This window comes from Salvelinus alpinus, chromosome 9, assembly GCF_045679555.1.
Source record: "Salvelinus alpinus chromosome 9, SLU_Salpinus.1, whole genome shotgun sequence".
Lineage (NCBI taxonomy): Eukaryota > Metazoa > Chordata > Actinopteri > Salmoniformes > Salmonidae > Salvelinus > Salvelinus alpinus.
In genome coordinates this window covers 64,453,213-64,474,858 of record NC_092094.1, presented here as the reverse complement: position 1 = coordinate 64,474,858, position 21,646 = coordinate 64,453,213, and the positions used below count along the sequence as shown (strand labels likewise).

The window sequence follows — 21,646 nt, the reverse complement described above, 5'->3', positions numbered from 1 at the left end:
TTCCCCGGACAATTAAGGCTATACTTCTTTCTTTCACCATTAGGTAATTGCATCATCCATTTTACTATCTCTCCCACTATCTCTCCCACAGAGAGATAAATCTTGGGTACTTATTTCATGAGATTACAAGTCAATAATCAGAATTCCTCAGACAATTTCTTTTAAGCACCTTTATTTATTCAAAATACACCATTAGGTAGATTTTTCATCCATTTTACCATCTATTCCTCCAGCACTGTGAGGAGAACCAACTCCAACGAAACGATGGGTACACTGACGCGTAAAGACAGCGGCGACTCCAAGAGCAACCGCACCCGCACCGGCTCTACCGGGAGCAACTCCAGCGGCAAGAGAGCCAGCGAAAGGTACAGCCAGCCTAATAACAATAACTTATCCTCAACACCCAGACTTGGGTAGTGTTCAGTAGGCCACACCGTAGCAAAATGTTTTAAAACAGAAAACGAAAACAAGCATTTCTTATTGGAAACCTACCGGTTATAGTCAGTTCCATAATGATTCACCCTAATGCACATGACCCTGGGATCAAGTAGTGTTTGCTTTCTTTCAAATACTTTATCTGCACTTGATTAAACCTATCTGGCACATTGCCTGGTTTAGTGTTGACATTTTTTTTTTTTTACTCACTCCGCAGCAAACTTAAGGAGCCTGTTTTCAATGCAGGTAAGAGCCAACTATATCAGTGATGCCATGCACTCAGTGGCTCCCTGTAAATTTGAGATTTAAAGCTTTTGAGAGACATAATGTCCTTGCTTTTGTTTTGCATGATCTATAGACACATGATAGATGTTATCAACTGACCATTTGAGCCATTGTTCTGTTAAATGGTTGGATTCGTACAATTTGTCAGCATTGTTTGTCAGACGTGCACAATAAATGCAAGGTATGTTACAGGTTAAAGCCAGGCTAAAGCCAGGGCCTGTGTCCCAGCAGGCAAAACTGGTTGCAATGATGTCTTAGTCACATCATTTTTGGTTATAATGATGCGGAAATGAAATCATTTAAACCACTTTTGCCCACTTGGTCAATTCCCAGCTCACGGAGTGCCACTCAAGGATGTTCCGTGATGTGCTGTGATAGTATAGTGGTGACGTTTGTCTTGTAACGTGTTAAAAACGTTCATCCTTCAACCAATAATCATCCATCCCTCCATAATCACTTCCATTCTCCCATAAATTCTTACGAAGTATTTCAACCTCCGTTGTCATCTATGATTTCCTTACGAGTCATGCACATGTGCTATTTATTTATTTTACTGTATGAGTTTGTATACTGCAGTAGTAACAATTAAACACCACGAGATAAGATTAATTGTGATGAGAAAGAAGCGACTCCGGAATGGTATTGATTGCTGGGCAAATTAGACTGCTGTAACCCATTAGGCTGATTTACCTGGTGTAATTCTCCCTGATCGATCATCACCCCTCTGAACCTTACTTTGGCTGGGGGTTACTTTGGCTTGAGTGCTGATGAGCAGAGAAGATGTACCGGAACCACGATTAACGTAGTCTTGTTGAAGATTTTAATTCCTTATTGTCCTATAATAACCCGATCAAACCAGCATAGTCCCAGGGTAGTGTCATGAACGTTCAACCCGAAAGAGAAGTCATTCAGTCAATGTAAATAACTGATTAGACATAACAGCTATTGAGATGATACCTAAACAGTACTCACATATAATACGTGAAATTGTTGACTGTTTTTTAGAATCTCTCTATAGCCCATCATAAGCTAATCTTCCAATAATCCTTAAAGAAACAAACAAGGGACACAAACAGTACATTCTTAGCCTATGGGAAATCATTAGCTGCTCCTGTTCAGACTGGTAGATCAGATAGATAGATAGATAGATAGATAGATAGATAGATAGATAGATAGATAGATAGATAGATAGATAGATAGATCGATCGATACAGAAATAGATAGATACAGAAAAGACCTTAACCACAATAGCCTAAGTGTTGCCAAGAAGAGGCTGAGACAAGGCGCCTGCATAAAACGGAGGCGACACGAAAAATGTAATGGAAAAAGTCACAATGCTGAGTAAGTCCAGGTCAGGAACCAATGCAAAACCTCACCTGGTCCTTCTGTCCCCTTCTCTGTGAACTCACAAGGGATGCGACGAGTGACACACTGCAAAGGTAGGCCTTGGTCCTCAAGCCCCCTTACCTTAGCAGCTCTCTGGACATTGTGTTCTCCTAAGGCCTTAGAAGAAAACGTTAATATACACATAAATTTGCCATATGTGGCATGGAGGGGTTTTAGCCGACAGACTATCTCACCATCATGGGAATTGCGCCCAAGGATATTGTCTGGTAGCTAAAATCTCACCATGCGTAGTCGGCCAGATATTACGTTGCACATATCTGCTGCTATTAGAGTTAGACTACCAGCTATTGTTCTTTTCTCATGCGAGAACGTATAGTAAAGGCTACTGACTCCTTTTGCCTTAGTGATTCATAGGCCCAATTCACAGAGAGCTGCCCCATGGTAGGGGTGGGGTTGGGTTGACAGTGAGTAACACTGAGAGTTTGAACTGTGTGTGGTTGATTGCAGTGCTGCTGTTACACTAGCTGTCAACCGTATTGTGGAATTGTCACTTTCTAGATGTGTTTGCTCACAGCCATGCAGCGCTCTTTTGTCCTTGTCACCATAGAAACCCCACCAAATATTTCCTGCAGTGCACACTAATCTTCTAAGAGGCCCTTTTCAGAGCACAAAGAGACGATTTTATTGTGCTTGTATTATGTATCTTCAAAAGGGCTGTTTGCATTACCAGCCGATGCAATGTCTTTACTTTATAGCTTTTGAAATCTTTAGCCTTCTCTTGCATGGCCTTCAGTATGGGGTTTTGATGCATAGCTTGCGGATAATTTCCATAAGCCTGGCTAAAGAAAGATGAATTGAGAAAGAGACACGTTTGGAAGCAGTGTTGTGAAACTCATGGTCCTTTAGCCAGGCGGTGGAAAAAGAAAGAGAAAAAGAAAAGAAATGGCAGGTCCATGGTAAATGCTGGGTCAAGTAAAGTGAACATGTTTAAATAATTCATGCTGTTCACCTTGACGCCAGCAAAAGTAGACCAAAAAGAGTCACTTCGTTATGTCAGATTTATCATAGACAATAGTTATATGTTGAGCTGATGATGCACTCTTTTAGTAAAAGTCTGAAACGTGACTTGAAGAGTGAGAGCCCCAGTAGTTTAGCCCACCTGCGGTTGTTACCCAGTAGATACTGAAGCTTGTCTCGTACCAGTCCCGTGTTTTGTGGTCGTATGGTAGCATTTGTGGTAGCATAGCAGCCAGTTGTCGATCACATCTAACTTGGGTATATTCTACCAACCCCTCCTACCCATTCCTTCTGATCCCTCTCCAATTCTACCACCTCACCTACCTAGTAACCGTGCAGATATATCTGGCCCATCCGTCAAAAAGGACTGGAACCGCTGAGGCGCCCAAATCCACCTCAGCAGCCATGTCTGGCCGCTCCTCCGCTCCCCCCGCTGCGCCTGACTCGAGGAGCGCGTCTGACAAGTCTGTCAAGTCCAATGGAGTCAGGAAGACCCCGACGTTTGCTCTCCCCCTGAGAAAGTCAGTCAGCCAGTCGTCCTACACCCCCTACTCCCCCTTAGACAAGCCAAGCTACAGGAGCCCCGTCAAATCCCCCAGCCAGTACTTCCAAATCTGTTACTAAGCTAGACCTATACCAGCTTTTGGAATTAGGTTGGAAGAGGTAACCGTCGATGTAAAAATGGATTTCAAAAAACAGTCCTCTCATGACTGTCATGTTTCAGGGTTTTTTGTGTGTTTTTGGGATCTTTTTTGTTGTTTTTGGTCACACATTGACATGGTTTTGACTCTTATTTGTGTGTCCTCTGGTTGGTTTGTTCAGATTCTGTTTCTCATTCCCCTGCTGTGGCACCATAAGCCTATGTTTTTGCTTGTTTTGTCTTCTCGTGTTTACTTGCGTGTTGTACTGTATGTTAAACAAATGCTATGATGCTACGTAACAATGCAAACTGCCTGCTTTTCATTTTGCACCATTCATTGTTATTATCTGAATGTATTTGAAATTACTAATAAAAGGGAATCAAAAGCCTATCCATCTCTGTGTTTGCTAATCTATACTTTTCCTTACTTAATTAATTTACTCCTTTGCAACAACAAAAAAATGTGTTGCACATCAACATCTCATCACCATAACTGTTGATACTTCCTTTCTCGTTGCATCCTCCTCTCACGCATGAGTCTCCAAACCAAACTTTCATTTTCACTCCTCTCACACACTGTTCCCACCATCACCAACACTCCTCCTCGTTACCAATGAGTCATAACAAATTGTCCACTGAAAATGTCTGTTGCTTTTTTTAGAGGAAGGGTATGTGAAAATGTATTTGAAGGGACGACCCATCACCATGTACATGCCCAAAGACCTTGTGGAGACCTACTGCCTGGAAGCCAAATCGGACCTGCCAAACAAAAAGCTCAAACTGGACTGGGTGTATCCTTTTTCACTGTTGTAGGTTCAGACACCTAGGTGTATTTCAATAGAACTGTTTGTTACGTGGCATTACAACATTTGAGTTATGTTTATAACAATAGGCTTGAAAGTCCATGCTTTCAGGACAGAGATGTATTGTGACTCGCAAGATGTATCCCCCTATGTATTTTGAGGTTACACATTCGACATAGTTATATTCTTACTGCGTTCTATTGCACAGGTGTGAAAGTCACATCTGGATGTTCCAATAAATCTTTTTCCCTAATCATGTCACGCCCTGACCATAGAGAGCCCTTGGGGTTCTCTATGGTGCAGTAGGTCAGAGCGTGACTAGGGGGTGTTCTAGTATTATATTTCTATGTTGGTGTGAGTATGGTTCCCAATTGGAGGCAGCTGATTATCGTTGCCTCTAATTGGGGATCATATTTAATGTGGTCCTTTTCTCACCTGCGTTTGTGGGATATTGTTTTGTGTGAGTGCATTCAGCACCACGTAGTTCACGTTCGTTGTATGTTTATTGTTTTTGTTTAAGTTTTCACTGCATATAAATATGTGGAACCCAACTCACGCTACGCCTTGGTCCGTCAATTATCACGACCATGACAAATCAATAAAATTGAATCAATCAAATGTATTGTTACGGCTGATTTCCTCCTCTTCGTCTGAAGAGGAGGTGTAGGGATCGGACCAAGACGCAGAGTGGAAAGTGTCCATGTTTTATTACGAAATAAACTGAACACTACACGAAACAAAATAACAAAGAGAATCTAACAAGAAAACAGTCCCGTGTGGCACGAACACTGACACGAAATACAAACACCCACAAACACACACGTGAACCCCGGCTGCCTAAGTATGATTCTCAATCAGGGACAACGATTGACAGCTGCCTCTGATTGAGAATCATACCAGGCCGAACGCACAAAACCCCAACATAGAAAACAACACATAGACAACCCACCCAACTCACGCCCTGACCATACTAAATAAATACAAAACAAGAGAAACCAGGTCAGGAACGTGACAGAACCCCCCCCTTAAGGTGCGAACTCCGAACGCACCAGCTAAAACTCTAGGGGAGGGTCTGGGTGGGCGTCTGTCCGCGATGGCGGCTCTGGCGCGGGACGTGGACCCCACTTTAACAATGTCTTTGTCCGCCTCCATAATCGCCCCCGTGGCCTTCTATGAGCGGCGATCCTCGCCGCCGACCTTGGCCTGGGGACCCTAGCCATGGGTCCCGAATGCACGGGGAATTCCGGCAGCACCGGACAGGCGGGAGACTCCGGCAGCGCTGGAGTGAAGGGCGCCTCTGGCAGATCCTGGCTGGCGGATCCTGGCTGGCTGGCGGATCCTGGCTGGCTGGCTCTGGCGGATCCTGGCTGGCTGGCTCTGGCGGATCCTGGCTGGCTGGCTCTGGCGGATCCTGGCTGGCTGGCTCTGGCGGATCCTGGCTGGCTGGCTCTGGCAGCTCCTGGCTGGCTGGCTCTGGCAGCTCCTGGCTGGCTGGCTCTGGCAGCTCCTGGCTGGCTGGCTCTGGCTGCTCCTGTCTGGCGGACGGCTCTGGCTGCTCCTGTCTGGCGGACGGCTCTGGCTGCTCCTGTCTGGCGGACGGCTCTGGCTGCTCCTGTCTGGCGGACGGCTCTGACGGCTCGGGACAGACGAGCAGCTCTGACGGCTCGGGACAGACGGACAGCTCTGACGGCTCGGGACAGACGGACAGTTCTGACGGCTCGGGACAGACGGACAGCTCTGACGGCTCGGGACAGACGGACAGCTCTGATGGCTCGGGACAGACGGACAGCGCTGGGCAGGCAGGCAGCTCAGACAGCGTTGGGCAGGCAGGCAGTTCAGACAGCGCTGGGCAGGCAGGCAGTTCAGACAGCGCCCCCCCCCCCCAATAAATTTTTGGGTCTGACTCTCGGGCTCCCAACCTCGTCGCCGCGCTGCCTCCTCATACCAGCGCCTCTCTGCCTTCGCTGCCTCCAACTCTGCCTTGGGACGACGATATTCCCCTGGCATGTATTTATATGTATTTATAAAGCCATTCTTACATAAGCAGATGTCACCAGGTGTTTATACAGAAACCCAGCCTAAAACCTTAAACAGCAAGCAATGCAGATGTAGAAGTACGGTGGCTAGGAAAAACTCTCTAGAAAGGCAGGAACCTAGGAAGAAACCTAGAGAGAAACCAGTGGCCCTGTGGCCCTGTCCGACGAAACCCACAGACAGTGCCAACCAGGCAGGATATAACCCCACCCACTTTGCAAAAGCACAGCCCCCACACCACTAGAGGGATATCAACAGATCACCAACTTACTACCCTGAGACAAGGCTGAGTATAGCCCACGATGATCTTCTCCACCGCACGTAAGTGACTCAACCCACTCAAGTCGAGTATAGCGAAAAAAAAGCCTTGCACAAAGTGATGCACACCTCCTAGGGACAGCATGGGAGAGCACTAGTAAGCCAGTGACTCAGCCCCCGTAATAGGGTCAGAGGCAGAGAATCCCAGTGGAGAGAGGTGAGCCGGCCAGGTAGAGACCGCAAGGGCAGTTCATCACTCCAGTGCCTTGCCGTTCACCTTCGCATCCCTGGGCCAGACTACACTCAATCATAGGACCTACTGAAGAGATGAGTCTTCAGTAAAGACTTAAAGGTCGAGACTGAGTTGGCATCTCACATGGTTAGGCAGACCATTCCATAAAAATTCAGCTCTAAAGGAGAAAGCCCTGCTTGTGACCGTAGCGTACGTGTAGGTATGTACGGCAGGACCAAATCGGAAAGATAAGTGGGAGCAAGTCCATGTAATGCTTTGTGGGTTAGCAGTAAAACCTTGAAATCAGCCCTAGCCTTAACAGAAAGCCGGTGTAGAGAGGCTAGCACTGGAGTAAAATGATCACATTTTTGGGTTCTAGTCAAGATTCTAGCAGCCGTATTTAGCACTAACTGAAGTTTATTTAGTGCTTTATTCAGGTAGCCGGAGAGTAGAGCATTGCAGTTGTCTAATCTAGAAGTGACAAAAGCATTGATTAGCTTTACTGGATAATTTGTGTACAGAAAGTTTCAGATTTTTGCAATGTTTCTAGGATGGAAGAAAGCTGCCCTTGAAATATACTTGATATGTTCGTCAAAAGAGAGATCAGGGTCCAGAGTAACGCCAAGGTCCTTCACAGTTTTATTTGAGACAACTTCTTCCGAGTTTAAAAGGAAAAAATGGGCCGCCATCACCTCCTTATGTCTGAAACACAGGCTTCCAAGGTAGGCAATTTTGGGGCTTCACCATGTTTCATCGAAATGTAGATCTGTGTGTCGTCCGCATAGCAGTGAAAGTTGTCATTGTGTTTCCGAATGACATCACCAAGAAGTAGAATATATAGTGAAAACAATAGTGGTCCTAAAACGGAACCTTAAGGAACACCGAAACTTACCATTGATATGTCAGAGGGCAAACCATCCACTGAAACCATCCTAATCATTCCTAATGCACACTACAGTACCAACCCAACTCCCTGCATACAGCAATTGCTCAAGTCCAGAAGCCAGCAGGCTGAGCTGAAAATGTAGTCAGCTCCCTCTTTTCTCCTCTCTTTCCCTGATGGAATCAACCCCCATTTCAGCAAACAGAGGAGATTATAATGGGTATAAAAAAATATATATTTTTGAATCACCAGGATCAGGATGAAATTATGAGTTTTCTGTGCTGTCTAGTGTTTCACTTGAGTTGACTGTGGATTTTCCAACAAAGGACAGATAGATAGAACTGATTTTCAAATGACGCCACCGTAGTCTATATTTACAACCTATCATACAGGCAAACGATACGATTGGTATCTTACTGAATTTTCCATTTGGAACTCAGAAAGATCTGTATGATAGGTTGTAAATATAGACTACGGTGACGTGAGGGGCCAAGCAGCTTTTATTTAAGTGCCTCATTGAATTCAATCAAACTATATTGGTTAATATGTAAGCTAAAGTTGATGTCCTATTGAAGTTATGTGGATCTTGACCTAGATGCCCAGTTATGGGTACAGGGGACGTGACTGTCGCTCTAACCTGTACCTGTTACCCACGGGAGAGACGGTGTACTTCATTGCATCAGTTGTGGTGCTGTACAACGTGGACGAGCAGCTCCAGAGACACTACACCGGGCACACTGATGACATCAAGTGGTGAGAAGAAACAGAATGTGACAACACTTTATTTCTCCTGTACTGTACAACCTTTATCTGTGAAAGAATTTTGACCTGAGCTGGACGTGTGATGCTGTCCTAAGATGGACACTGTACTCATCAAACACTGCTTTATTTCACCTAGCTACAGTATAAATCATTTTCACCATCATCCATGTATTGAGAAATGTATTAAGCAATTAAAAAAAAAATGGATCTACAGTATGTTTCTAGTATCCAAAGTTTGAAGGGCTTTGCAACCCACCTTGTTGCACAACTGTGTCACGCTACCTTTGATATAAAATACTCCCTATTTCGGTACAGCCAGAGCTACCGTGACACCACTGCTTTAATCAGTATTCTCGTATAGTCCCACGGAATAACCCCTTCATCACAAGGCAGGCTAGGATAAACAGGTGGCTGGTCTGCGGCTGCTTTGTCCTCAGTGATAGCGTTGGCCAGGTAATTATCTCAGACAGAAAAGGGGTGGTCCGTGATATAATAAGCTGAAACTGGAGGGGTCGCCCTGGGGTCATGCTCATAATGAATAATTAGAGTTGAGTCAAGACTGGGCATAGAAAGATGTTAGCTTCCTTTTCACTGTAGTACTGATATTCTTGACTTTCATTTAGGCATAGTGCCCTTCTGTTGTGCCCTTCTATCAGAAGCTGTCAGTAACAGAAGGGGAAGAAGGGGATAGTCTTGTCAACATCAGTAAGAATCAATCACACATGACTTAGGCTACTGTAACTGAATCCCATAAGCTTCAGTCTGACAGACTAGAACAACATCGATGCTATACTAGCAACTCATAGATTCATACTACACAAAACACTTCTCTTTGATATGCTTTGAGGTCTCTGTGGGTTTTCATCATCGTTCAAACCGGCCTTCAGATGTTCAAAGTGTTTGCCGTCTCTCTGTTCCTCTGTTTGTGTTCTATAGTCTGGCTGTCCATCCTGATAAAATCACCATAGCAACGGGACAGGTGGCAGGCACCTCTTCTGAAGGCAAAGTAAGTGACCTCTCACCCTCACATAACTTTGAACCTATGAACAGTTCACTTATTTAATAATACGAAATAATGTGTGTGTACGTGTATGTGTGTGTGTGTGTACTGACAGCAGTTGGCTCCTCATGTGCGGGTCTGGGACTCTGTGAGCCTCAACACCCTCCACATTCTGGGGACAGGTTTCTTTGACCGCGCCCTGGTTTGTCTTGCCTTCTCCAAGTCGGTAAGCAATGGACCTTGGCAAAAAAACATGAAATACATATCATATCTCATATGTGAACCAGATTTTGAGTGTGCCTTTGCTGGTCAGAAAAGCTTTGCTAACTAACTGAGGACAGGGCTGATCCATATCTGTTGGTCTGTGCAGAACGGAGGCAACACTCTGTGTGTAGTAGACGACTCCAACGACCATGTGCTCTCTGTGTGGGACTGGCAGAGAGAGGAAAGACTGGCTGATGTCAAGGTGAGTGTCTGTGTGTCCGACTGGGGTTTGAACCTGTGCGCATCAAGACTTTGTTAGCCCTCTAAACTAATGCCTAGGCATTAGCTCGGGGATTCAACGCGAGTCTTCAGGTCTCGGGAAAGCTTACCTGGCTTTGGAGTTGCTCTATTGATCCTCATAAACGTTTGACACGTGTAACGATGATTGTTTCTGTCCCATTACAGTGTTCCAACGAGGCAGTGTTCGCTGCCGACTTCCACCCCACTGACACCAACATTATAGTCACGTGTGGGAAGTCACACCTCTACTTCTGGACACTGGAGAGGGGTACCCTTACCAAGAAGCAAGGCTTGTTTGAGGTATGACATGAGATTTCTCATTTATACTGCCTCATGTTCGCTTGCTTGATTATCTGAGTTTTTAGAGGAAATGTATTTGCCAAAATCAATATAATTTATGCCATTTTGCAGAATGTTTTATCTAAACTCAATGTAGCTTGAACAGGCTGTGTTGCTTTTGCTCTTTAGTTCTTCAGCCAATGTTAGAGAATGTCATATTTTCAGGTTTTCAATAGTTAGTTTCTCTGTAGTGTTGTTGAAGCTGCATGTCTGTTTTCTGACAATACAACTCTGTTTTATCTCTGCCCCCCAAGTAAATAAAGCCATATTTATGTTCCTTGCAGAAACAAGAGAAGCCCAAGTTTGTCTTGTGTGTGACTTTTTCAGAAAATGGAGACACTATAACTGGAGACTCAAGTGGAAATATACTGGTGTGGGGAAAAGGTAAAACTGTCATTCGATAGAATGAGCCATCAAACTCAAAAGGGTTCTACCTGGAACCAAAAAGGCTTCTTCAAAGGGTGGGGGACAGCCAAAGAACCCCTTTAAGTTCCTTTTTTCTCAGAATGCAGGTCCCTGTCCAGTTGTGTTTATTACATTTACATTTTAGTCATTTAGCAGACACTCTTATCCAGATAGACTTACAGGAGCAATTGGTGTTAAGTGCTCAACGGGGCACATGGACAGATTTTTCAGCTAGTTGGCTTGGTCATTCAAACTAGCGACCTTTCGGTTACTGGCCCATTGTTTTCCCCCATTTTGGCTCATCAAAAGACTCTTTATTATGAGAGAGTTGTCAGGTGGCTGGGGTCAGAATATGGTCATGCCTAGGATAGAACAACAAGGCCTGTCTTGTGAGTGAACCACTCCTGACCATGTGTTGTAGAACAAACAGCTAGCTATCTTCTGCCTTCTCCAATGGTGTTTTGTCTTTCTCTCTGTTTTACAGGCACTAATCGAATTAGCCACGCTATTCAGGGTGCACACGAGGGGAGCATCTTTGCACTGTGTATGTTGAGGAACAGCACACTGGTGTCAGGGGGAAAAGATCGGAAACTCCTCTCTTGGGATGGGAGCTACCAGCAGATCCAATCGGTTGAGGTGAGACACATTAGGATTCGTGTACATACACCCAAAAAAGTAGGCCCGTGATATAGGCCATTTCCATAGTACACTTTTTATGAATACACCTACAGTATAAGTGCTTCCGAAGGAGACTGATTCTGCATACTGCAGCCCTGGCAAAAGATGATGCTAGCTTTTTCAGAAATATGGGGGTTTTGGTTGATGCATGTACACAGTAAGTATTTATGTAAACAGTAATACCAATGATTTGTACAAGGAAAACAATGTTCTCTTTTACAATTTCCCTTCTCCGTACCCCCCACCCAGCCATCTGTAAAAATCAAACATGGATAAAATAAAGAAAACAACCCTCACATTTACGGTGGGAGGAAGCTTACCACAATAATATTTATTTTCCCACCTTTCCCAGGTTCCTGAGTTATTTGGCCCCATCCGCACTGTTGCCGAGGGCAAAAGGGAGAGTGTGCTTATTGGGACCACCAGGAACTATGTTCTACAAGGCAGTTTATATGGCGAATTTACCCCCATCACACAAGTGGGTAAAATCAGAGCCATATATATATATATATATGGCTGCTGGTATAATTATCTGACATTCTAGTTCATGCAGACCTAGGGTGTTTGGTTATTTAGTAATGTCCAGCATCTCCTGGATAGCATGTTTGGTGCATGTATCAATGCTAATGGGAACAGATGGACCCAGTTAGAGGAAAGTACAGAATGGGACTACATTAAGCAAGTATTTGACTCTTTCTAGCAACTGATTTCCAACGATGCTAACTATGCTCCCTAACTCTTCCAGGGTCACACCGATGAGCTGTGGGGGTTGGCCGTGCACCCTTGGAAACCCCACTTCCTCACCTGTGGCCACGACAAGCATGTCAGCCTGTGGGACGCCTCCTCGCACCAGCCTGTCTGGACCAAGACTATGGAGGTAGAGAGGCAGGCAGTGCTCCCTGGGGACAACTCTGAGCCTCACACGTTATACTCAGTTAACATGAAATGTATGAGTAGAAGGGCCACAAGCTCAGCTTGTTCCCTGATATGTTTGTGCTGTACAGCCAACAACTGTCACTGTCTATGCATTCGTAAATCAAGTCCTTTCAACCATCGAGCATCTGAGCTTATGATTGATTGTGGGGGAAAGGGATTGGGTGAGTGAGTGAGTGAGTGTGTATCCCACATCTATTGCTAGGGGGTAAGGATGTTAGCGACAATATAGGATGAATCCCAAGTGTTTGCAAAAATAATAATTGCTTCACAAAAATGTAATGCAATGGCAATCCAGGTTATAGGTAACAATCCTTTAAACTGTCAAAATTATTGCGCATATTAATTGTTAAAGATGGAAATTAAGATACGCAACATTTTTGAATATACTGTAGTTTTTTAGTAGTTATATACAGTTGAAGTCGGAAGTTTACATACACTTAGGTTGGAGTCATTAAAACTCGTTTTTCAACCACTCCACAAATGTCTTGTTAAGAAACTATAGTTTTGACAAGTCGGTTAGGACATCTACTTTGTGCATGACACAAGTCACTTTTCCAAAAATTGTTTACAGACAGATTATTTCACTTATTATTCACTGTTCCAGTGGGTCAGGAGTTTACAAGTTTACACCCTGGAGTTGACTGTGCCTTTAAACAGCTTGGAAAATTCCAGAAAATGATGTCATGGCTTTAGAAGCTTCTGATAGTCGCTCTGGATAAGAGCGTCTGCTAAATGACTTAAATGTAAATGTAAATGATAGGCTGGTGTACCTGTGGATGTATTTCAAGGCCTAACTTCAAACTCAGTGCCTCTTTGCTTGACATCATGGGAAAATCAAAAGATTCAGCCAAGACCACAGAAAAAAAATTGTAGACCTCCACAAGTCCGGTTCATCCTTGGGAGCAATTTCCAAACGCCTGAAGGTACCACGTTCATCTGTACAAACAATAGTATGCAAGCATAAACACCACTGGACAATGCAGCTGTCATAACACTCAGGAAGGAGACGCGCTCTGTCTCCTAGAGATGAACGTACTTTGGTGCGAAAAATGCAAATAAATCCCAGAACAACAGCAAAGGACCTTGTGAAGATTCTGGAGGAAACAGGTACAAAAGTATCTACAGTGGGGAGAACAAGTATTTGATACACTGCCGATTTTGCAGGTTTTCCTACTTACAAAGCACGTAGAGGTCTGTAATTTTTTATCATAGGTACACTTCAACTGTGAGAGACGGAATCTAAAACAAAAATCCAGAAAATCACATTGTATGATTTTTAAGTAATTAATTAGCATTTTATTGCATGACATAAGTATTTGATCACCTACCAACCAGTAAGAATTCCGGCTCTCACAGACCTGTTAGTTTTTCTTTAAGAAGCCCTCCTGTTCTCCACTCATTACCTGTATTAACTGCACCTGTTTGAACTCGTTACCTGTATAAAAGACACCTGTCAAAACACATTCAATCAAACAGACTCCAACCTCTCCACAATGGCCAAGACCAGAGAGCTGTGTAAGGACATCAGGGATAAAATTGTAGACCTGCACAAAGCTGGGATGGGCTACAGGACAATAGGCAAGCAGCTTGGTGAGAAGGCAACAACTGTTGGCGCAATTATTAGAAAATGGAAGAAGTTCAAGATGACGGTCAATCACCCTCGGTCTGGGGATCCATGCAAGATCTCACCTCGTGGGGCATCAATGATCATGAGGAAGGTGAGGGATCAGCCCAGAACTACACGGCAGGACCTGGTCAATGACCTGAAGAGAGCTGGGACCACAGTCTCAAAGAAAACCATTAGTAACACACTACGCCGTCATGGATTAAAATCCGCAAGGTCCCCCTGCTCAAGCCAGCGCATGTCCAGGCCCATCTGAAGTTTGCCAATGACCATCTGGATGATCCAGAGGAGGAATGGGAGAAGGTCATGTGGTCTGATGAGACAAAAATAGAGCTTTTTGGTCTAAACTCCACTCGCCGTGTTTGGAGGAAGAAGTAGGATGAGTACAACCCCAAGAACACCATCCCAACCGTGAAGCATGGAGGTGGAAACATAATTCTTTGGGGATGCTTTTCTGCAAAGGGGACAGGACGACTGCACCGTATTGAGGGGAGGATGGATGGGGCCATGTATCGCGAGATCCTTCCCTCAGTAAGAGCATTGAAGATGGGTTGTGGCTGGGTCTTCCAGCATGACAACGACCCGAAACACACAGCCAGGGCAACTAAGGAGTGGCTCCGTAAGAAGCATCTCAAGGTCCTGGAGTGGCCTAGCCAGTCTCCAGACCTGAACCCAATAGAAAATCTTTGGAGGGAGCTGAAAGTCCGTATTGCCCAGCGACAACCCCGAAACCTGAAGGATCTGGAGAAGGTCTGTATGGAGGAGTGGGCCAAAATCCCTGCTGCAGTGTTTGCAAACCTGGTCAAGAACTACAGGAAACGTATGATCTCTGTAATTGCAAACAAAGGTTTCTGTACCAAATATTAAGTTCTACTTTTCTGATGTATCAAATACTTATGTCATGCAATAAAATGCTAATTATTTACTTAAAAATCATACAATGTGATTTTCTGGACTTTTGTGTGTACCTATGATAAAAATTACAGACCTCTACATGCTTTGTAAGTAGGAAAACCTGCAAAATCGGCAGTGAATCAAATACTTGTTCTCCCCACTGTAATTGCAAAGAAATATATGGGGGACTGGAAGTGATGCAGACAATTACATCGATGGAAGCTACAATCTATCTGCAATATTAAAGCCGATCTACCCCCTAAATAAATTTAAAAAAAATAATAAATAAACTGTCATGCCAAGTATGTTGGCTATACAGCACAAACATATCTGGGACCAGGCTACCACAAGCTTTTGCTGACCACATGATCTGATTCAGAACAACTCTGTTTTTGCCCTAGTTATAATAGTGGAGAAATGCGTAGGGTACTATCTAAACCCTTTGTGTTAATAAATCTCTCAAAAAGCTTCAGTCTCTCTGTGTTGTAATAGATCTTCACTGAGGCTGGTTATTTGGGTGCGGTAAAATGTATTAGGATGCAGTACTGAAATTAGACATCCTTTGTTTCTTTCATTTACAGGACGCAGCTCAGTCTGCTGGATTCCATCCCTCTGGAGCAGTGGTTGCTATAGGAACGCAGACCGGCAGGTGAGAAAGTACTGCTCGAGGAGAATATTGTTATGACAATTAAATCACAAAAGCTATAGAGATCTGCCAGTAATAATAATAACACATGTAATTTGTATAGTGCTTTTCATTACAATATGAATCTTAAAGGGGTGTTGTGAAACTACAGGAGAGATGTGATGTGGATAATCATGAGAGGATGGATAACTTTCATCATACAGGTGGCTGGTGCTGGATACTGACTCTAAGGATCTAGTCACAGTGCACACAGATGGGAATGAACAGCTGTGTGTTATACGCTTTGCACCGGGTAAGTGTTCTTAAGGCTCTTATATTGCTGTATTACTTGTTCTAAGCATTCATGAGGCTTTATTATGACTTATAAAAATGATTATAATAGGTTACGTCTCTCTATGTAGCAAATCTTGTAAATGAAAATAGCTGTAATTTAGTCAGGATCAGATGATAGTTTAAATTAACGTGTTGTGAAATTTATGAAGATGTTAATCTCATCTCTATTTCTTCACCGCATAGACCCTTTTTAAGCGCATGTGTTTCCGCATGGACCCTATTCCTGGGGGGGGGGGGGGGGGGGTCTACTAAGCTAACGTATCTTATTGTTTTAAGATGCTCATACCAACAATAATTTAGCTATTTAATTTTGCATTTTAAGGACCCCTTTGGGTATCAAAATATACATAAAAATTATGTATATATATATATTATTTGCTAAAACATGTAATTTTATGTTAGCCCATAGAAACACATTGAATAACAGATTCATACAGTAAAAAACGAATCTAAATTAAGTTTGTTTTGAAGTGTCTGTCCTATATCTGAAAGATCAGGGGGAATTTTTTTGTTGTTGTTTTTTTACACATATTTAACATATTTAACACATATTTTAGGCACTAAACTACTTCCATATGAACTGAGTGTATAAAACACATAAAACACTTTTTCCATGACCAGGTGAATCCAGTAAAAAAATAAATAGGGAAGTATACTCTGAGTCTAGAAAACTTTAGGCACACCTTCCTAATATTGACTTGAACCTCCTTTTGCCCTCAGAACAGCGTCAATTCGTCAGGGCATGGAAGTGTTCCACAGGCATGCTGGGCCATGTTGACTCCAACCTTTATTTAACTGGGCAAGTCAGTTAAGAACAAATTCTTATTGTCAATGACGGCCTAGGAACAGTGGGTTAACTGCCTGTTCAAGGGCAGAATGACAGATTGTACCTTGTCAGCTCGGGGATTCGAACTTGCAACCTGTCAGTTACTAGTCCAGCTACCCTGCCGCCCCAATGCTTCCCACAGTTGTGCCAGCAACATTCACCCTCGGAATGGCACACAATCACAATCCATGTCTCATCTGTCTCAAGGTTTAAACATCCTTATTTAACCTGTCTCCTCCCCTTCATCTACACCGATTGAAGTGGATTCAACAAGTGACATCAATAAAGGATCATAGCTTTCACCTGGATTCACCTGGTCAGTCTATGTCATGGAAAGAGCAGGTGTTCTTAATGTTTTGTACACTCAGTGTAGATTGACTGTGATACGGATACATGCAGTTTTATTTATGTCGGGGACATTATCTGTTCTAACCTACATTTCCTGTCCCTATTCCTAGATGGCCATTTCCTGGCGATCGGCTCTCATGACAACTACATCTATATCTACGCAGTGGGGGAGAGCGGCAGGAAGTACAGTCGAGTGGGAAAGTGCTCGGTGAGCACCTTTTTATTTTTAGTACACCCCTCTTTTCCTCAGCATCACATCAGGAGGGCGTGCTAAATTATGAGCATTCACAGCATAGTGTATTATGGTTTAAATAGGCATTCAAAGTCAGGGTCATGGGGGAATTGCAGTGAGATTGCCAAAATATATATTTTTTTTTAAGTTCATCCCCAAAAATGTTTTGGGGGAACAAAACATGTATTATTCTATAATAATATTAATTATTGTATGGGACAATATACAACGTTTTTGAGAAAGATAATTTTAGTAAATTGAGTAAATGTATTTCTTGGTTCTCTTCATTTTTATGAGAGATGAAAATGTAATGGATGATTATTTGTTGATATTATTACGTTTATTTGAACAAGGACAATGTACAACAGAACATACTTCTTAGTACACTTGAGAAAAGATGCATTGTACCCAGTGGCAATTTTAGCATGTAAACCTTGGTGGGGCAAGCTCCACAAAAAATTGTAGATGCATGCCAGGAAAGCCACTACACAACACGACACAACAATAAAGAATACATGATTTGGACTAACGGTGACTAACGGTGCCAACAAACTGTTATTGGGGGTCAATGTAAATAATCCGGCTGGCCATTTGATTAATTGTTCAGCAGTCTTATGGCTTGGGGTAGAAGCTGTTAAGGAGCCTTTTGGACCTAGACTTGGCACTCCGGTACCGCTTGCCTAGTATATAGTTCCTGGATGGCAGGAAGCTTGGCCCCAGTATGTACTGGGCTGTATGTACTACCCTCTGTAGAGACTTACGGTCGGATGCCGAGCAGTTGCAAAACCAGGTGGCGATGCAACCGATCAGGATGCTCTTGATGGTGCAGCTGTAGACATTTTTGAGCATCTGGGGACCCATGCCAAATCTTGAGGGGGTCTCCTGAGGGGGAAAAGAGGTTGTCGTGCCCACTTCACAACTTTCTTGGTGTGTTTGGACCATGATAGTTTGTTGGTGATGTGGACACCAAGGAACTTGAAACTCTCGACCCGCTCCACTACAGCCCTGACGATGTGAATGGGGGTGAGTTCGGCCCTCCTTTTCCGAACAACTCATTTGTCTTGCACACATTGAGGCAGAGGTTGTTGTCCTGGCAACACACTGCAAGGTCTCTAACCTCCTACCTATAGGCTGTCTCATCGTTGTCGGTGATCAGGCCTACCACTGTTGTGTCGTCAGCAAACTTAATGATTGTGTTGGAGTCTTGCTTGGCCACGCAGTTGTGGGTAAACAGGGAGTACAGGAGGAGACTAAGCATGCACCCCTGAGGGGCCCCTGTGTTAATGATCAGCGTGGCAGATGTGTTGTGGCCTACCTTTGCCACCTGGGGGCGGCCCGTCAGGAAGTCCAGGATCCAGTTGTTGAGGGAGGTGTTTAGTCCCAGGGTCCTTAGCTTAGTGATGAGCTTTGTGTGCACTATGGTGTTGAACGCTGAGCTGTAGTCAAAGAACAGCATTTTTACACAGGTGTTCATTTTGTCCAGGTGGAGAAGGGCAGTGTGGAGTGCGATTGAGATTGCGTCATCTGTGGATCTGTTGGGGCGGTATGCGAATTGGAGTGTGTCTAGGGTTTCCCGGGATGATGGTGTTGATGTGAGCCATGAACAGCCTTCATAAAGCTGTCCCAACAGCGGAGTCCCAATAGCAGTCCCTACACCTTACCACTGTTACACCTGGCTATCAGCAGAGCCTTGTCTGGCTGTGAAACAGTTCATTCAGCCTCATTTACTGCATTTAAAAAAAACATAGCTGATATGGCTGACTTGCTTACACAAATGTGGTTTCAACTATTGAGATGTACAAACTATGGCATAAGGGAACGATGAGTGGATAAAAGGCAATCCGTAATTTCGATTAAGACATTAATGAGCGAGCTAGGACGGACGTAGTCAATGAAATGTACAGCGACAGAATTCAGAACATGGGCCGTTCTTACAATATTCTCCCTGTACAACAAGTCAGAACCTTAGCATAAATAAAGGGGGCATATAGGCAGACAATGAAAGCTCTTAAGATATTCGATGATGACATTTCTCTGAAACAGGCTATAGGCTACATGTGCACCACCAAGTCAGTTGGCTAAATTATGAGGGGAAAAGGGACCACATTGTTAGGGAGAGGCACATGGGCTACTAACAGCTTACTACAAAACATACACTTAGTATTACTTTCTTAGCTACAGTATACATATCTCCCTGGCATATTACGTAATTTATGCTGCAGCATACAATACATTTTTGGACTCACCTTGTTGTGTTGTGCTCACTTAGACAGGAAGGAGGAGCGGCGGTCCTTCGTGGGCAAATTTTGTCATCAAACTTTGTTATCAAAGACTGGCATTCTTTGGATTTATGGTGCTTTCAAGACAACTGGGAACTTGAATCATAACCTCAGTGAACTTCAGGTCGGAACTCTAGAAAGAGGCCCGAGTTCCTGACTTGGATTTCCGAGTTGGATGACCGTTCAAAATGTATTGAGGAGAGTTCCCAGTTGTCTTGAACTCACTGAAGTCTGAGATTTACTAGTTCTGAGTTTCCAGTTATTTTGAAAGCGGCAGAAGTCATGCTGGATTGACAGCATTGATAATGTTGAATGTTTCTCCTTTTAAGCTTGGAAAAGAGACCCTTAAACCCAGACTTGGACCACACATCCACTCCACTGAGTAGCAGGCTAGTGATTGCTTTGCAATGCTTGCAGTTAGCCACTGATTCCTTCCAAACCACTCATTGTTAAATTTGCGATTTCCAACTTGTTGTGTAATGTTTATGTCCAATGGCCGATGAGCACCGATACCTTTGATCTGTATTTTCTCTACATATGACAAGGATTGAAATGAAATTTGCCAGTAATTTGCTGACTTGATTCATGATGATGACTGCTACCTTGCTAGCTCAGTCCAATCAAAGCTACTGTAGATATAACGTGATTTGATGTAATTTTATCTGTGGCCAATGACATTGAGCCTTCTTCTAATGTAACTCCATGGCAGCATCCAAGGGGCTTGAATTTTTTAGCTCTCCCCGTAGATTTTGTGGGGATGTATTATCCCCATGAGTGACAGAACACTGAGCCAATCACGGCGCAACTAGAGAACATTACCAACCTCTACGCTAATTATTTTCCGCTGGCTGCCCGAACACCACAGAGAGCACTGAGCTAGGCTAAAACATTTTTTACATTGTTTGCAAACTGATATGTGACACGTATTAATGCTAAAATAACATGCAAAACAGGCACCACATTTATTTATTATCACTCATGCCCTGTGGATGGGGGCATTGTCATCAAATGGGGCATAGCCATGGTAGCCAAAATAATAGCCAAAATAATGCATTTTTATACATGACCCTAAGCATGATGGGATGTTAATTGCTTAATTAACTCAGGAACCACACCGGTGTGGAAGCACCTGCTTTCATTAAACTTTGTATCCCTGATTTACTCAAGTGTTTCCATTGTTTTAGCAGTTTCCTGCACTGTATATTCAGACACAATAAAGAGGTCAGGAATGGTGACATGCTTTTTCCTTATGGAAAAATGCATACCAACAGTTTTGTTCACATTTAAACTAAGACATAACTGCTGTGATACATGATACATGACTGTGATACATGAGCCAAAGCTTCAGTTAGCTTAGATGCAACTTCTTCTGCAGTTGTGGCATGTGTGTATATAACAGTATAATCTGCATATATGTGTATATCAACACCATGACACACATGAGGCATGTCATTTATATATAAACTAAAGCGTAAAGGCCAGTTGCCAGACAATGAGACGTTCTGTTTGATTCTAACACACTATTCTGTCAGATAAATAATAATCTATCCATTTTAAAGCATTGGGGGAGAAATTACATTCAGCTAGTTTAGAGAGTAGAATTCTATGATTTACAGTATCAAATGCTTTTTGCAAATCTAAAAACACAGATCCTACCACTCCCTCTTTGTCAAGTTTAACCTTCTCCCAAAAATAACAGTTTTCTGACTGTAATGAGAAATCACTAGTATTCAAGTGATCAGTCAATTACTCAGTAACTACCCTCTTTCCAGCCTTTGAAGTGATTGGCAAAATACTTATAGGTCTATAATTATTGACCATAAAACAATCAGCAGACTTGAATACAGGGGTAACAACAGCTGACTTCCATTCCCTTGGGAATTTATGGGAAATGAATCAAATCTGT

General features: G+C 43.4%; 1 protein-coding gene across 8 annotated transcripts in view; it reads left to right on the top strand.

Moving 5' to 3' along the window:
• Positions 1–21,646, top strand: part of LOC139530476 (echinoderm microtubule-associated protein-like 1) — an 84,003-nt gene that overhangs the window by 50,045 nt on the left and 12,312 nt on the right. For 4 of the 8 annotated variants that reach the window (XM_071326945.1, XM_071326940.1, XM_071326946.1 and 1 more), the window contains 16 exons: positions 234–365; positions 653–681; positions 2,133–2,159; positions 4,386–4,515; positions 8,538–8,687; positions 9,633–9,702; positions 9,812–9,922; positions 10,067–10,162; positions 10,366–10,500; positions 10,824–10,923; positions 11,429–11,580; positions 11,975–12,100; positions 12,368–12,499; positions 15,658–15,725; positions 15,926–16,014; positions 17,340–17,437. In XM_071326945.1, coding sequence (XP_071183046.1) covers positions 234–365; positions 653–681; positions 2,133–2,159; positions 4,386–4,515; positions 8,538–8,687; positions 9,633–9,702; positions 9,812–9,922; positions 10,067–10,162; positions 10,366–10,500; positions 10,824–10,923; positions 11,429–11,580; positions 11,975–12,100; positions 12,368–12,499; positions 15,658–15,725; positions 15,926–16,014; positions 17,340–17,437 — 1,645 coding nt within the window. The remainder of the gene's footprint in view (positions 1–233; positions 366–652; positions 682–2,132; positions 2,160–4,385; positions 4,516–8,537; positions 8,688–9,632; positions 9,703–9,811; positions 9,923–10,066; positions 10,163–10,365; positions 10,501–10,823; positions 10,924–11,428; positions 11,581–11,974; positions 12,101–12,367; positions 12,500–15,657; positions 15,726–15,925; positions 16,015–17,339; positions 17,438–21,646) is intronic. The other 4 variants (XM_071326943.1, XM_071326947.1, XM_071326942.1 and 1 more) reach the window with 3 other exon arrangements.